General features: G+C 38.7%; 1 protein-coding gene across 1 annotated transcript in view; it reads right to left on the bottom strand.

The window, feature by feature from the left end:
• The window catches only part of FIG4 (FIG4 phosphoinositide 5-phosphatase), a 98,463-nt gene that overhangs the window by 57,675 nt on the left and 25,530 nt on the right, over positions 1-15,258 (bottom strand). The window contains exons 5-10 of the mRNA XM_003781817.3: positions 12,144-12,194; positions 9,754-9,902; positions 7,977-8,105; positions 5,180-5,280; positions 3,486-3,648; positions 2,995-3,092 (exon numbers count right to left, since the gene is read on the bottom strand). Coding sequence (XP_003781865.2) covers positions 2,995-3,092; positions 3,486-3,648; positions 5,180-5,280; positions 7,977-8,105; positions 9,754-9,902; positions 12,144-12,194 — 691 coding nt within the window. The remainder of the gene's footprint in view (positions 1-2,994; positions 3,093-3,485; positions 3,649-5,179; positions 5,281-7,976; positions 8,106-9,753; positions 9,903-12,143; positions 12,195-15,258) is intronic.

Below are 15,258 nucleotides of genomic sequence, written 5' to 3'. Positions count from 1 at the left end.
CCCCGGGCACAGTCTCCCTTCCCACCCCACGCTCTGCCTGCACCCTGGGTGACCTTCAGTACCTCCTCCTCCTCTTCCACTCTGGTGAAGTCGACATTCCCACCCTCACATCTCAGATCAAGTCATCATCAGAGGTAACTGTTCTGCCTTCAACATTGCTTATCCAGAACTTCTACTTTCAAACTGCTCGTTTAAATACGACCCCAATTAGGACCCCAATCTACTGACAGCTGTTACTGCCTCTATCACTCTTCTCCTTTACGCTGCATCCTTGGCCAGCTCAGATTTCATGGTCCACTTCAGTCACTGCATTGCCACTATCCCAAATGCCTTTGATCTGTCTTCTTATGTCACGCCTCTCTGGCACAACCAAACAAGGCCAGGTAATAGCAGAATGGTTCCCTTTAAGAAATCATGATCGCCAACTTGAAATTGGCTCTTAGCACTGCCTGGATGTCTCTTGCCAACTTACCCTCCTACATACACGAGACTTAAACTTTCTCCATGGCCCTCAAACCACCACTCTCAACCTTTTCTCCTGCTGTGCACAGAAATCTAAGCCATCAGAATGTGTGTGGTGCATGCAACCACCTTACTACTCCCCCGACAGTCTTTCAGATTTCATCATTTCCTACTTTCTTAAATACGTGAAATCAGTGATCATCCCTTTTCTCTCCTGTGCTCTCAAATGGATCCTCCCCACAGGCTTTTAAATATAGCCGTATGATCCTTTTAAAAACAGCACCAGCATACCATCTTTCACTGGGTACCCTGCTAGTGGAAGTACTGTGCTCTCTGCCACCCTTGCTCACTTTTATCCCCCACTCCAGTGCTCACTATGCTGCTGCCCCCAGGGGCATCTTTTTCACCTTGATTTTCCTTGGGCCCTTTCATCTTTATTGACTGTAGACCACTTACTCTCTCCATCACAAAACATGTTTTTTCTTGCTGTTCTTAACATGGTACCTTCTGGCTTTCTTCCTATTCCTCTGGCTGTTTTTTCTCTGGCTCCTTTAGAGATTCAGCCCATTCTAACTAGACATTAAGAGGTAGAGATCTTGGCTGGGTGTGGTGGCCCTGTACTCTCAGTTGTTTGGGAGGCTGAGGCAGGAGGATCACCTGAGCCCAGGAGTTCAAGGTTACGATGAGCTATGATGACACCACTGCACTCTAGCCTGGGTAACAGAGCAAGAATTGCGGATCCCAAAGACTAGACTGAGGTTCTTCTTCCCTCTCACTCTATCTACTCCATATATAGAGTGAGAGAACATATATGTTCTACTCCAGCCCAGGCCTGCAAATGTCACCTGCACAGAGTCACAAAATCACATCTCAGCACAGCCCTCTCCTCTGAGCTCCTGACATATACTGACTACCTACTTATTAGCTCCTTTGAGAGAACTCAAAAAACCTCAAACCTCAGCATACCCAAACTGTAGTCATGACCTTCCCCTACAAACTGAGTCAGTCAGCGTCCCCTACTTCAGTGACTGGCACTGCCATTCAGCCACCTGAGGAAGCCAGAAACCTGGGAACCAACCCTGACTCCTCCCTCTCCCTCAGCTCAATCCGGTCTTCTGAATCCATCCACTTTTCTCCCTTTCTGCCACATCACCCTGGTTTAAGCCAGAATCACCTCTTTTCTGGACAATTAACAGTAGCCTCCCACCTGCCCTTGAAGCACTGACTCTAACTTTATAGCAATCCACTTGTTCCCTATGCTGAGGTCACAGTAATCTTTTCAAAACATAAATCTGATTGTGATCCTCTCAACCATGTGAGACTCTTTACTGGCTTGCCATTGCTCTAGAAGACCAGACTCATGAGCACACCCTAGATGCTCTCACGGTCTCATACAACTATCTCTTTAGCCTCCCCTCACAATAAGCCCTCCAGCACTGACCTCTGGGCCCCAGCCACACAGATCTTCCTTATCTTCCTTCAACTCCTCCCCTCCTGCCCTGGGCCCTTTGTACATGCTGTGCTCTCCTGAATGATTCTCTTCTTCCCTGGTTACTGCCTCTTCCTTCAGGTGAGGCTGACTCACCAAGTCCCCAGGGAGACTTCCCCACCATCATCGGCTCTCCCAGCTTCCTTCCCTGCACTGGTTCCTTTGCATTATCTCACCATCTCCTCCGACAGACTGCTGGCTCCAGGCAGGAACTGTTTCTGCAATTGCCTTGGCACACAAGAAACCCTCAAAAACACTTGATAAATGAGAACAGAGAGTTCCTTGGTTTTTTAGCAAATTGACTTGTGTATATTAAACAATCTCTCAGAATAACCTCAGACACTCAGGTTGCTGGCCACTGCCACATGTCACATGACAAACCCCTCAGTTTTCATACTCACAGGGTCCTCTTGGCTACTGAGGTTCTTTCAATTCACTTCTGTTGTCTGATCTCCTGCCCCTATCCCAGGCCTTTGACCTGTACACCCAACTCATATATATAGATATGCTGACCAGCAAGTGTGCTCTGGCACGGAAATAGAGAACTAGGAGCCATGACCGCCACCTTGGCTGGGTTTCTCACATGCCCGCTTGATCCTTGAGCCACAACAATACCCCAACTTCTGAATCTAGCCTTTAATCCCATTACTGCATACTAGCTTGCCCAGGAGACCTCCTGGATGGTCAAAGGAGCTGACTGTATCACAGCTAACCTTCATGCTTCCTCCTCCAAGTTATCCCGAAAACTAAGGCAAAACTAAGGTACTTTTAACTACACCTCACGCACATGGTCTCCTCTCTTCCCTTGGAAACAAACTACCGATTCCTTTGGGTACACAGGGAAGGAGCCACATGTAATCTGAGGCCGAAGGACAGTGGTTCAGTCAGTCCAGACACAGAGAGCTGTCCCAGGGTGCCACCCACAGGGCTCTTTTCCGGTGAGAGGTGAGGCATAGCTTCCTGAACCCCCACTCCCCCAGCACTGTGGAAAAGATCACCTGGTGTGTTTGAATCTCACAACCAAACCGAAAAGCCCAGCATACCTTCACTAAATTCAAGATGATAATGGGGGAGCCAAACCTCTGAAGCATCTGGTCGAAGTGAAGGGCAGCCACGTGTGCAAATGGATCTGCCTGGTCCACTGGGAAGGAAAAAAGATGAGTAAGGCCCTCAGTGAAAATTATAAAGCAGAAATACAAGAAGTGTAGGGGTTTTATAAATGTTTATAAAATATAACCCCATAAATCTCCACTTCCTGAATCCCTCTCAAGGAGCTCACTGGACACTCCTTCATCAGGTATTCATTACATTTGAATGATCCTACCACTTCTGAAGTGAAATATAAACAATTTATAAACAGTCAAAATCAAATTTAAATTATTGGATAAAAACAATATACAGTCCTCTTCTATTATCTACCTTCTAGGTCACCTTCTCACTGAAATCTAAGCATTTATGAGATTTCTGTGCCAACAGCACATTATCTCCATATGTGAGTACAGAAGTGTTACTATCAGGAGACTGTTCCACGCACATGTAATAGGTGGTTTGGGCATCATAGTTGAAATGTCCTGAGACCAGTATAAGGGGACTGATCCTCTCACTTGTATGTAAGAAGAGTAACTTCCTGCGGTAAAAGACATCACGGACGCGTCACAGAGTATCTGTTCAGTCTCCACTTCATTTGCGACATCACCCTGAAAAGGAAGATGTGTTTAAAGATGTCATGTTTTTAAGAATTTCTTTTAATAGAAAAAATTTCAAGAATATAATGAAACTACAATTCTCATTCTTTGAACATCTGAAAAGAGGTAAATGTTGATCAATAGTCAATATGTACATTAGAAAAGAAAAATCATTAAAATATAATAAAAGGCAATTAACAGTAGCAGAGAATAGAGAGGAACAAAATCCAATTAAATAGCTAATAATACAAGTACTAGATAGGAAACAGCTGGTATAAATGGTAGAGAAAGGAGAGAAAAGAAAAACAATTACATGAAATTATACATCAGGTAAGGAAGACCAAAGACTAGCAAAATTCAATTCTGAAGATCAAAGTGAAATGAAAGGACAAAGGAGTGAGATTCGAATAATGTCTGATGGAAAGAAGGAAGACAAAAAGGGTTTTGAAGTAGCTTTACTTATAAAAAATATAAGGATATGACAGGGTAATTTTAGAGGCATTAATAATATGTCTGTTTCATTATCCTTTGAAAATTCAAAAGTAATATAACTTCAAAATTCTGATTTTTTAGAGCACAAGTTATAATGATTTTTCATTGTTGATATTATTTTAAGAACACTGCTGCTATTTTAAGCCAGGATCAAAACCCAATACCTCATTCGGTCTCTACTGAATCACATATCTGCTCAAGGCTCAAGTTGTCACTTGCAAATAGATGGAGCGCTCAAAGGAGATGACATGGCTGATGGAAGGATGGACTAATTTTTGTTGTTATTTTCCAGTAGTGACTAGGAAAAGGAGTCTGGGTAGAGACGGGTAGAGGGCACAGGGCTCCCACGCCTTGCTCTACTTCGTCTCCTCGCTGAGAATGTACTTCTAACAGTGAGCGCTGCGTTCCAGCCTGCGTGTTCCTTGGGTGGGCGCTTTGCTGTGTTTTTCTCTACACTAAACCTGTACTACATTTTTTCCATGTTACAGAAATGGCTCATCCTCGAAAACGTTAGACATTTCATAACTCACTAAAACACTGCATAACTCTAAGACAACTGACTTTAAAGGGCATCTGTACATTAGTCATATTTCTCACAAGTTTCAGAAACTCAGGAGAGTTATTTAAGCCAACCCTCCTTATCTGTGAGTTCCACATCCAAGGATTCAACCTCTGATCAAAAATGTAGTCTGGCCTGCGGTGGGTGCATCTGTACTAAACACGTTCAGGCTTTTTTCTTGACATTATTTCCTAAATAATACAGTGTGACAACTATTTAATAGTATTTACATGGTGTTAGCTCTTAAGAGTAATCTAGAGATGATTGAAAGTACGTGGGAGCATGTGCGTAGGAATATGCAAATACTACACCATTTTATATAAAGGTCTTAAGCATCTTTGGATTTTGGTACAGGAAAGAGGGTCCTGCAACCAATTCCTTGTGGATACTAAAGGGCAACTCAATAATATCCCAAACTAAAAAATTCTACATTTTAAAATTTCAGTTTCCTAAAATGTTAAACATCAGCAATGACACTGTTTGGCAGCTTACCTCACAGTTGGCACCTCTCTTCAGAAAACGGGTCCCAGCAAACTTACTGGATCTTCTAGCTATAAGGGTGACATACACTGGTCGCCCATAGATCAACAGCTCTTAGAAACTAAGTTAAGGCTGTTCAGCATTTGTGACTCTCACACAAGAATAAGAGAATCTACCTTAAATATACTTTTAAACAGATCTTGTCCAATGCACAAGAACAGAACAGAACTGGGTCTAAAGGTTCTTCAAAACTGTACAGGATTAAAGGGAGGGCAAAATAGCTAATAATACAAGTACTAGACAGGAAACTAGGAAGCCAAACTGCCAAGGAGTAGTTTTCAAGAATTTCAGAGGAGCTGGGCGTGATGGTTTCAGGAGTTTGAAACCCAGCCTGACAAGAGTGAGACCCCATCTCTACTAAAAATAGAAGAATTCGCTGGATGTTGGGGTGGTCACCTGTAGTCCCAGCTACTCTGGAGGGTGAAGCAAGAGGATTGCTTGAGCCCAGGAGTTTGAGGTTGCTGAGAGTTTTGACACCACAGCACTCCACCCCTGGGCACCAGAGTGAGACTCTGTCTCAAAAAAACAAAAAGAAAAGAATTTCAGAGGAAACAGTAACACCACATAGGGTAACTGTTCAAGGGAAGACCTCTAGCCAAGCACAGGATGTAAACAAGCATAACTAATCTTCCTCAGTCTTCAGAGGTCATATGCCTCCCAAGACAGCAAGTGCCATTTAACACGTTGCTTAAATTATAAACAATATACAACATAATGCTCAGACAATGAAGTATTACCCGTAAAAGGAGTTAAAATTTGTCACCTAACTACAAAACCTAAAGACATAATGAATTACTGTGACCTGTTCAGCCAACACACAGCTTATCAGTAAAGTCTTCTTATCTTTCTAAGCCATAGTCTCATCTTCCATAAAAGGGAATAATAGTTAAAAGTAACTGCTTTTATTAGGTGGTTGGAGGTAACATGTTTAAAACTTAGTGCTTAGCCTACAGTAAATGTTCAATAAATAGCAGCGACTTTTATCATCATATAGACTTCCAGAATTCATTAAATGCATGATAACCAGGAGATTCGATTCATCATTTAAACCAGGCATCCCTCAAACTACGGTCCGTGGGCCACATGCGGCCTGCCTAAGACATTTATCCTGCTTAGTAGCTGACTCATCCCAGGGCCTGCAGTCCAGCCCTCCAACAGTCTGAGGGACAGTGAACTGGCCTCCTGTTTAAAAAGTTTGAGGACCCCTGATTTAAACTAATGAACTTTAAAATTATAATCTATGATACAGTTTGTTATTTTTAAAAACAAACATTATGCTTAATGTATTCCAGGCCCCAAGTTAGCTCTTAGAAATACAGAACAGAACTACCTTTTAAAACTGCCTGTAGAAACTGTAGCACATTCTTTTTGATATTTCTGATAGTGAAAAACCTGTTTTCTTCCCAAATTTATTTTACTTTCAGAAATAGACAAAAGTAATCCAGGTTCAAATCTCATTATGTAGTGAATGATCATGCAGATAATACCACTCACTGGTCGAAAATGATTACAGAGTAATGAACTTGATTTTCAAGTGCAGCATATAAATCTCACTCATCTTCATCTCGGAAGCTCTCTAGGCCTTCATTTAGCTTCTGCCCCCCTCCGTTGCCACCAAGAAGGCAGCCCTGCCACTCTTCAAGGCTACCCTCTCCAGCTGTGCCTTGATCCCACTCTTCCCAAATGCTCCTGACACAAGAATGCATAAAAATAGTTAGTTATATACAGGCATTTAATGGTCTCAAAGCAACAACTCTTTTGAAGTTTTCACCAGGGGTCTTTACAAGCCTAAGACAGAAGAAGGACCTCAATTAGAAAATAAGTTGGGTGCAAAAATGCCCCATATTATCTCCAAAAGTGATAGGAAAAATCTAAACACTACTTCTACGTGGTATATACACTGCCTTCCTAAACCTCATAACATAATTGCACTTTCTTGAAAGGTCTCAACATAGCTAGAAATTAAATGAAAGATGAAGCTGTAGAAAGAAAAAAAATTTTCATAAAATTGAATTCATCGGCTTAACCCAAGGCTTAACTTACTCTGTTCTGCCCTCTTCCCTAAACTATGGCAGACTTTTCGAACTCATGTCCCTTGTTCTAGTCTCATTTTACTTAATCCAACTTGAAAATGGCTGAACAACTCAAAAGCTTCCTAAATACTACTTTGCAAGTATTACGCTCCTGAACAAAAACTTTCAAAAGTTCTCGTACCAAACCCAAAGTTCTTAGCCTGATCACCCAGGCAATCTGACGACTGACAATTTGATTCCCACCCACCAATCTCCTTCCCACTACATCCTACCTCTTGGGCGTTTTACACACGAGCCAAGAGAACACTTCTGCATATTTTTCCACATCTACATTCATGGTGTTTCCACAACCTATGACTTCTCTTCTCTCTGCTAAGCTGATTTTTGTTTAGGGCCGAGGCCAAGTTCTACTATTCCCATGGGCCTCTCCCATTCTCCCCACCTGTCAGTGATTCTGCTCCTCCCAGATAAGCACGATACTACGTACATCGCATATTATGTACATTGCATTTTCTACCTTGATATTTATTAATCTTTCTCCATACATACAGGTCAGCTCAAGTAGTCTGGGTAGTCAGCTCAAGTATCATGGGTACGTTTTTCTGCTGGGATACATAGACTGATAATTATAGTCTTATAATCTGTATGTAGCCTTTTATAAATTAGTAAAGCATTAAGTTTCATAATATGTATCTTAAATTTTTCAAAAAGGATACTTGACTGCCCACAGAACCCGTGAATAATATACAATAGCCAATCACGATGCACAGTATTTTTAATTATATCCAGAAGTTCACCATTCCACACATACTTCATGTAAGGCTCACTACAGATCCCAAATACACCTGAAAAATAAAAGCTGGTGTCATTAAGATAAGGAAATAGGTTGATATTTGACTCATTTTTGAGTTCTGAAAATTCTGTTTCTAACTTCAAAATGAGATGCCCGAATAACAGCATGGCCATTTTCAGTGGATGTCACTCCTACGGGGAGTCACAGTGTTGTGCTGATCTGTACAAAGTCAAAGAAGAAACGCACATTCTGACTCATGAGAGTTCTTAGGAGAAAAGAGAACAGCAGGGAAATGAAGGACATGTGTACAAATATATTAATACAGACAAGAGCTGGCAGAGTACCGGCTGAGTACAGGTTCCCGGGTCCAGATCTTCGCTCTGCCTCCTACCAGCAGGGTAACGGGCACCTTCAAGATGTTACTCATCTCAGCGCCTCTGTGTCCACACCTGTATGTGTGTTGTGTGGCTGCATCAGAAAGAAATGACCTAGTAATGCACAGAAAGTGCTTTTAACCCGCCTGGTGCGTTAACTACTACTTCCATAAATGGCAGTTACTACATCAGGCCTTTTCTGTACGAAGAAATCAATTAATCTCATCAAACGCGATTTTAACATATCCGGATAAATTTATTAAACAGCAGTGAGTTTTACAAAATTTACATGAAGTGAATATGAAGTGAAAAATAAGAAATAAGTACACAATGGCTTAAAAGATTGTAACAGTTTTGGATTGCAGTTAATGCCGTATTTTTTTTTTTCAAAACATGATCTGTTAAGAGGATTTCTTTATATGCTATAACAAATACACTTTAATCTGCTTCTTAAAAACTTTCTCTTCCCTTTCAATGCATTACACAAGAGAAGGAATAATACAGACAAGACTAGAGTCCTGTCTTCGTCAGGTACTAGCTCTGTGACATAAGGCAAGTTACTTAACCTCTCTGAACTTCAACTTTCTAAACCATAAAATGATGTTACTACTACTCACTTAGGAGCTATTGCTCAGATTGAATAGAATATGCAAAGTACCTGACACACAGTAGAGACCTGAAAAAAAAAAGTATTATTTTCCTTTCTCTCTAACCCCACAGCTTCTACTTTCATGGGCTATTTCTTATCAGTATATCCTTGGTGGTAGGAGAATAATCCTGCCCCCAGCAAAGATGTCTACATTCTAATAATTCTAATTATTCAAATATTAATATTTATATAAATAGTTTAATTCTTTATGTAAAACTGGCATTTTACCTACTGACTAGCATTTTTATGAGAATATTATATGCTAATGAATAGCACATAATAAGTAATGCAGGGTAACTTTTTTCTAAAATTTTCTAAAATTCAGGCCATACCAAACTGCGAAAGAAAATAAGGTGTGTATTATCCAACACTGAGAAAAACAATTCTCCATGTAAACCTCGTCAAAAGTCTAGACTTAAATGTATTCGATAAAGTGCATGAATAATTGCTGGAAAATGCCAGCATATAATTCTCTGGCTGGCTTACAAATGAAATCACATAGTGATTAATAATCTCTATAAAAATGGATCAGTCAAGTTCATATATCCAAAACAACCCCATGTGAGGACAAAGAGCAAGGAAGGATGGAGAAATATGAGGGAATCTGGGTGAATTTAAGGAGATGCCATTTCATGGACGCCACATTAACATACACTAGATACGCCAAAACCACCTACCGCTTCCACCCTGGGTAATTAATCCTTCATCTTCAAAGATGTCAAAGCTCTCCTGGCGAGTCTTGGTCGTTTCTGATTTTAACATCTCCAGGGGCATTCGCAAGACAGTGAGATTATACTGAAGTGAGTGGGACAAATCGTAGCTGTAACTGAGAACAGAATTGAAACTTAATAAGAGCTCCAAAAGCAAAGCATATTTCAGTCTTGGCTCCTGTATGGAATTAAAAATCTGTGAATTAAATTACTTAGCACCTATTACTTAAGTTGGAAGCAATGCTGTTCAAATAAGTACTGGAGAACACAGCAAACTATGAGCCTAATAAAACACCCATTACATGACTCAGGCATCTGCATGACTAGAAATACACAATACAGTGTGAGTAACCTACATGCTTTGATTCGTACAAGGTGCCTTTTTTGGCAAATAACTGAAATCAATCTAAGTTCATGGTCTTGTGCAAAGGAGTCACAATTCCATAGGTATTTGAATGGGGTTCTATAGATTGTACTGTAACCACTGCAAGAGTGCCCAGTCAGTATCCTAGTTTACCCATGGGCAAAAATAATTCTGTAAATTACTGATGGTGGTATCATAACACAGTTCATAATAAAATAGGAATAACTGAATAACATAGGCCATGACAATGAAATGTACTTTAGGAGAGTAAAAGCCATTTGAAAAATACTAATAGTCTGTGTACATTAATTTGGACATTAGCCCAAAAGAAACTCACTACAATTCTGATTCCACATAATTAGTACTGTTTTATAAATATTTCTAGCTATATATATTTTTAGCATAGAATTTCAGAATGCATCTTGAATACTTTAGGTATATACACATTTCTTTTTATAGTATTTTAGTCAAATTTTAAAATGGTTACAATTTTGTTTGGGGGGTCCTCACACATTAATTTTTTTCTGCTTTAGTTTATTGATACTTTGAAATTTACTTCATCTCTGAAATGCAATTTTAACACATTTGCTTGATGGATCCACTGAGGTTAATAGCATCTAACCTCAAAAGGATAAAAGTAATATTAAGAAGTTGGTTTCTGATTTATTTTTCTTTTTGAGATGGGATCTTGCTTCATCACAGAAGCTGGAATGCAATGGTGTGAACATGTAACACTTATCATTACAGCCTTGAAATTCTGGGATCAAGAGGGCCTCTAGCCCCAGACTCCTTAGCAGCTGGGACTACAGGTGCATGAAGCAGGGGAGACCATTGCTAACGATACCACTAAGTGTCAGTAGTAACTCACAGAACACAAACATTAAAGTAAGCAATAAAGACAGAAAGGTAGATGATGGAGACAAATACGATGGCGATATCGATTCAATATTCAATAAGCATTTGTGGAAGGGAAAACTATTTCTTTAGAAGCCCTTCCTCTACTACTGTTAAATAATTAACTTCTTTTAGTTCTACATCAATGAAGACACAGTCCACTCTACATAGTAGACATGTTTGCCTTTATTTCATAAAGAAATAGTTAACTATCTTAACAATTAAAAATAAATGTTTTAAAATGCAAAGTACCCCATCATTATTTGCACCAACAGCTACAGATGTCCTAGTCCTTTTAGTCCTCATGACTCAGGTCCTTACTGGTGGCTACTAGTTTATGTTCTATTTTTTAGTTTGGATATTATAACTGATAGATACAGTTATTGTGGTGGACGGAAAATTCTATCAGGCCCACTACTGGTTACCAATGGCAGTCTAACACTTTCTCACGATGCTCTATTATAATTCACTTGCCTGTTCTTCAGTTATCAATATGTGCGTTGTCCCTGGCTTGGTCGGGTTGCTTTTTTGGATTATCACAAATACAGAAGCTATAAATGTCTCTTTACTAATAAGGATTTGTATTTTCCTTCCTGGTATACTTTCATAGGATCTATTTTCATATATGCTTAATGCTACGTTCCTTACCCAGAAAACTACTAGTTTATAATGCCACCATCAGTACTGGAACAGTTCTTCTTATCTTAAATTTATTTTTAGCAAACTTTGCCAGATTATTCACTGAAAATTGAACTGTGAAATTGTTACAACTCTGTATTAGGAGATGAATGCAAACTTCATTTTTATAATTCAAACTTTAAAACTGAGAATATTTCTTTAAAATATAGCAACTCTTACCTAAAACAAAAATGATTTTTATAGTGAGAATAAATACCCCTTACTTTATCCATTTGGATTCTCAGATATCAGATTTTTATAGGGAGGAAATACTTGCACTTTAATGCTTTTAAATAAAATAATATGGCTATTTCAAAAAACAGAGAAAGTTCTACTATGTATTCTAATTCTGTCTTTATCCTTGGAAAATAATTTAAAAATTTAAGTGATAGGTAAGAGCAAACTAAGCTTAAAAACTTACCTAAAGTAAAAATTGCTAGATAGGTCCACATTTTGAAAGATTCGTAGATACCTTAAAAAAAAAGTCAAAGTATATTACATTCAGACAATACTATTAATTTTCATAGTTTAACATGTACTCATATATGTTCATATCTGTAAACACACCTGTTAAAACTGAAGAACTGAAACCACACCTGGAATAGGGATTTCCTCTAAAATCTGTTGATCATCCCTCCAAAGACCCCTGACTTAACAGTTTGACTGCTCCTCATCACTGATTGTGCCAGTGAGAGGCAAAGTCAGGCTCCCCATGGAGCCAGCACTTAGATTTTGGATAAAGAACAAGGAAATCCTGTTTCTGCTTTTGCCATGTGCTTTGCAAATGTTTTGAGGAATGGAGAGAGAGGAGACCAACAAAAATAAGCAAAAAGTTTGTGAGTCACCGTAATTTTAAGTTGGAAAGTTTTTAAAACTGAAACAAAGTATAGAATAAAATATTCACCTATCTACCACTCAGGACTAATAAATGTTCACACTTTTCATATTTGTTTCAACCTTTTTAAGGTAAATAACTAAAACAGGATATAAAAAGTTAAAATGCCCTTTACATTTCCCTCGGCCTGTTCTCTCTCCAGAGCTGACCATTTTCTTGTAATTGATGATTCTTTCCAGCCCACGTGTATCCCTTTACTTTCATTACATTGGAGACATCTTTAGACAATACGTAGCATTGCATTATATATTTAAAATATTTACACGAATCATTTCAAACTCTGCAGATTGTCCTACAACTCACATTTTTTGATATATCTAATATAGCTGTGTTGAAAGTTATGGATTTAATTTGCTCACTTTAATTGACGTTTGGTACCTTGTCAGGTACAGTCACCCCTAGGTCTCCATGGGGAAGTGGTTCCAGAGTTCCCCTGCTACCAAAATCCACAGATGCTCAAGTCCCTTATATATAAAATAGTGCAGTATTTGCAGAACCTACACATATCTTCCCTTATACTTTAAATCCTCTCTAGATTATTTATAATACTTAATACAATGGAAATGCTATGTAAATAGCTGTTACATTGTATTGTTTAGGAAATAATGACAACAAAAAATGTACATATTCAGTACAGACATAATTTTTTTTTTCAAATATTTCTGATCCATGGTTGGTTGAACCCATCGGCGCAGAACCCAAGGATAAGGAGGGTCAACTACACGTGACACCCTCCGTTTATCCATTCTTCTGCTGATAGGCCATCAGATCTTTCCAGTTTTCCATCATACATGTATGATACAATGTTTATATGTTTTCCCGTACACATGTATGAGAGTGTCTTTACAGCACATAGAAATAAGAACTGCTGGACAATAAATAATGTGCACTTTGAACTCTGCTAAAACACATCAAATTATCCTAAGTGGCTAAAATAATAATCACTCCAACTCATAGTGTATTACTTACAGTGTACAGCTCACATCCCACATCTCTGCTAATACCTAACAACAGCAGATAGTTGGATTATTCCCAACCTGACTAATGAGAATAAAATGCTATTTTTTAATCTGCACTTCCCAAATTATTAGGTTCAGAATCTTTTCTGGGAATTGCCTGTTTCTAACTACTAATCCTATTTTAGTTAAGTGTTGTACCTTTGTCTCACTGATCTGGAGAAATTCTTCATGCATTCTAAGTACTAATCCTTATGCTACGTTGCAAACATCTGCTTTCAGACTGTCTCCTAAAATTTGTCTAGATTATAAATATATTTTAAATATTGACAGCAGCAAATATATCATTGTTTCTCTTACAGTTTGTGATTTTTGTATTTTATTTCTTTGCTTTTGTTGTTGTTGAGACAGAGTCCCACCCTATGCCCTGAACAGAGTACAATGGCATCATAGCTCACTGCAACCTCAGACTTGGGCTGTGGGCATCCCGCTGCCTCGCCTCTGGAAGCTGCTGGGATTACAGGTGCTTCTTGTGGCACCCCTTTATTTATAACTCTTTCTCCAAGCCAGAATTACAAAAATATTTACCTTTATTTTCTTAAAATTGCCTTTGTACTTCTGGAATTGCTTCTTGACTACTGTCAGAGATTGGAATCTAATTTTATTTTTGTCCAAATAGAAAGCCAGCACTATTTTTTTTTTTTTTGAAGTTTTTGGCCAGGGCTTTAATAATTTTTTCCATAAAGTCTACATAGCTTTTGTTACATTTTACCCACCACCTCTGGTATATGGGGCCAGCACCCTACTCCTTTGGGCCACAGGTGCTGCCCAAAGCCAGCACTATTAGACCCATCTTTTCCCCAGTGACTTGTAGTCCTCACTCTATTATAGAAATTGTATATACATTTATACATGATATAAATATTTTACATTTCCCACATAAAACAGATCTTTTTCTGGGCTTTTCCCTCTGCTCACTGACCAACATCATTTCTCCACCAATGCCAAGCAGTCTCACTATGGGGTATGGCTTCTTCTTTCTTGTTTTATAAACTGTCTGGACCACACTTAGACTTTTGCTTTTCCACATAAATTCTAAAATCACTATGTCAGGTTCCATTTCCAAAATTCCTATTGAAACCTGGATTCGAGTTACATTAAATTTAGGAATTAGTTTTGGAGAAAACCAGCATATTTACGACATAAAGTCTTATGATCCATGAACAAAGGCTATCTCTCCAATTATTTAGGAATTTAAAAACCTTATATAATAACTTTCTCCATAAAGTCTATATAGCTTTTGTTACATTTATTCCCAGGTATTTTCTAAATTTTCTTGTTGGTTGCTGGCAATGTGTAGAAACATTACTGGTGCCCACATGCTGATCTTCTCTTCTGTCACCTTGCTGAACTTTTTCATTATTTCTGAGAGTTTGTAGATATTCTTGGACTTTCCAAGCAAAATTCATGCTGTCTGCATAATGACAATATTTGTCTCTTCTCAAGCTTTATGCCTTACTTTCCTACTCTTATTGCACTGGCTAGGGCCTTCAACAGGATGTTGAATATTAGTACTGATGGCGGACACCTCTGTATTGTTCCTTACCTTAACTAAAGGTAATGCTTTTAAGATTTCATTTTGAAGAGTAATTTTGGATATAGGTTTTTAATAGATTTATCAGATT

This window comes from Otolemur garnettii, unplaced genomic scaffold, assembly GCF_000181295.1.
Source record: "Otolemur garnettii isolate 467f Iridium unplaced genomic scaffold, OtoGar3 scaffold00002, whole genome shotgun sequence".
NCBI lineage: Eukaryota > Metazoa > Chordata > Mammalia > Primates > Galagidae > Otolemur > Otolemur garnettii.
The sequence above is the reverse complement of the archived record's forward strand: the minus strand, read 5'-3'. Positions and strand labels throughout refer to the sequence as shown.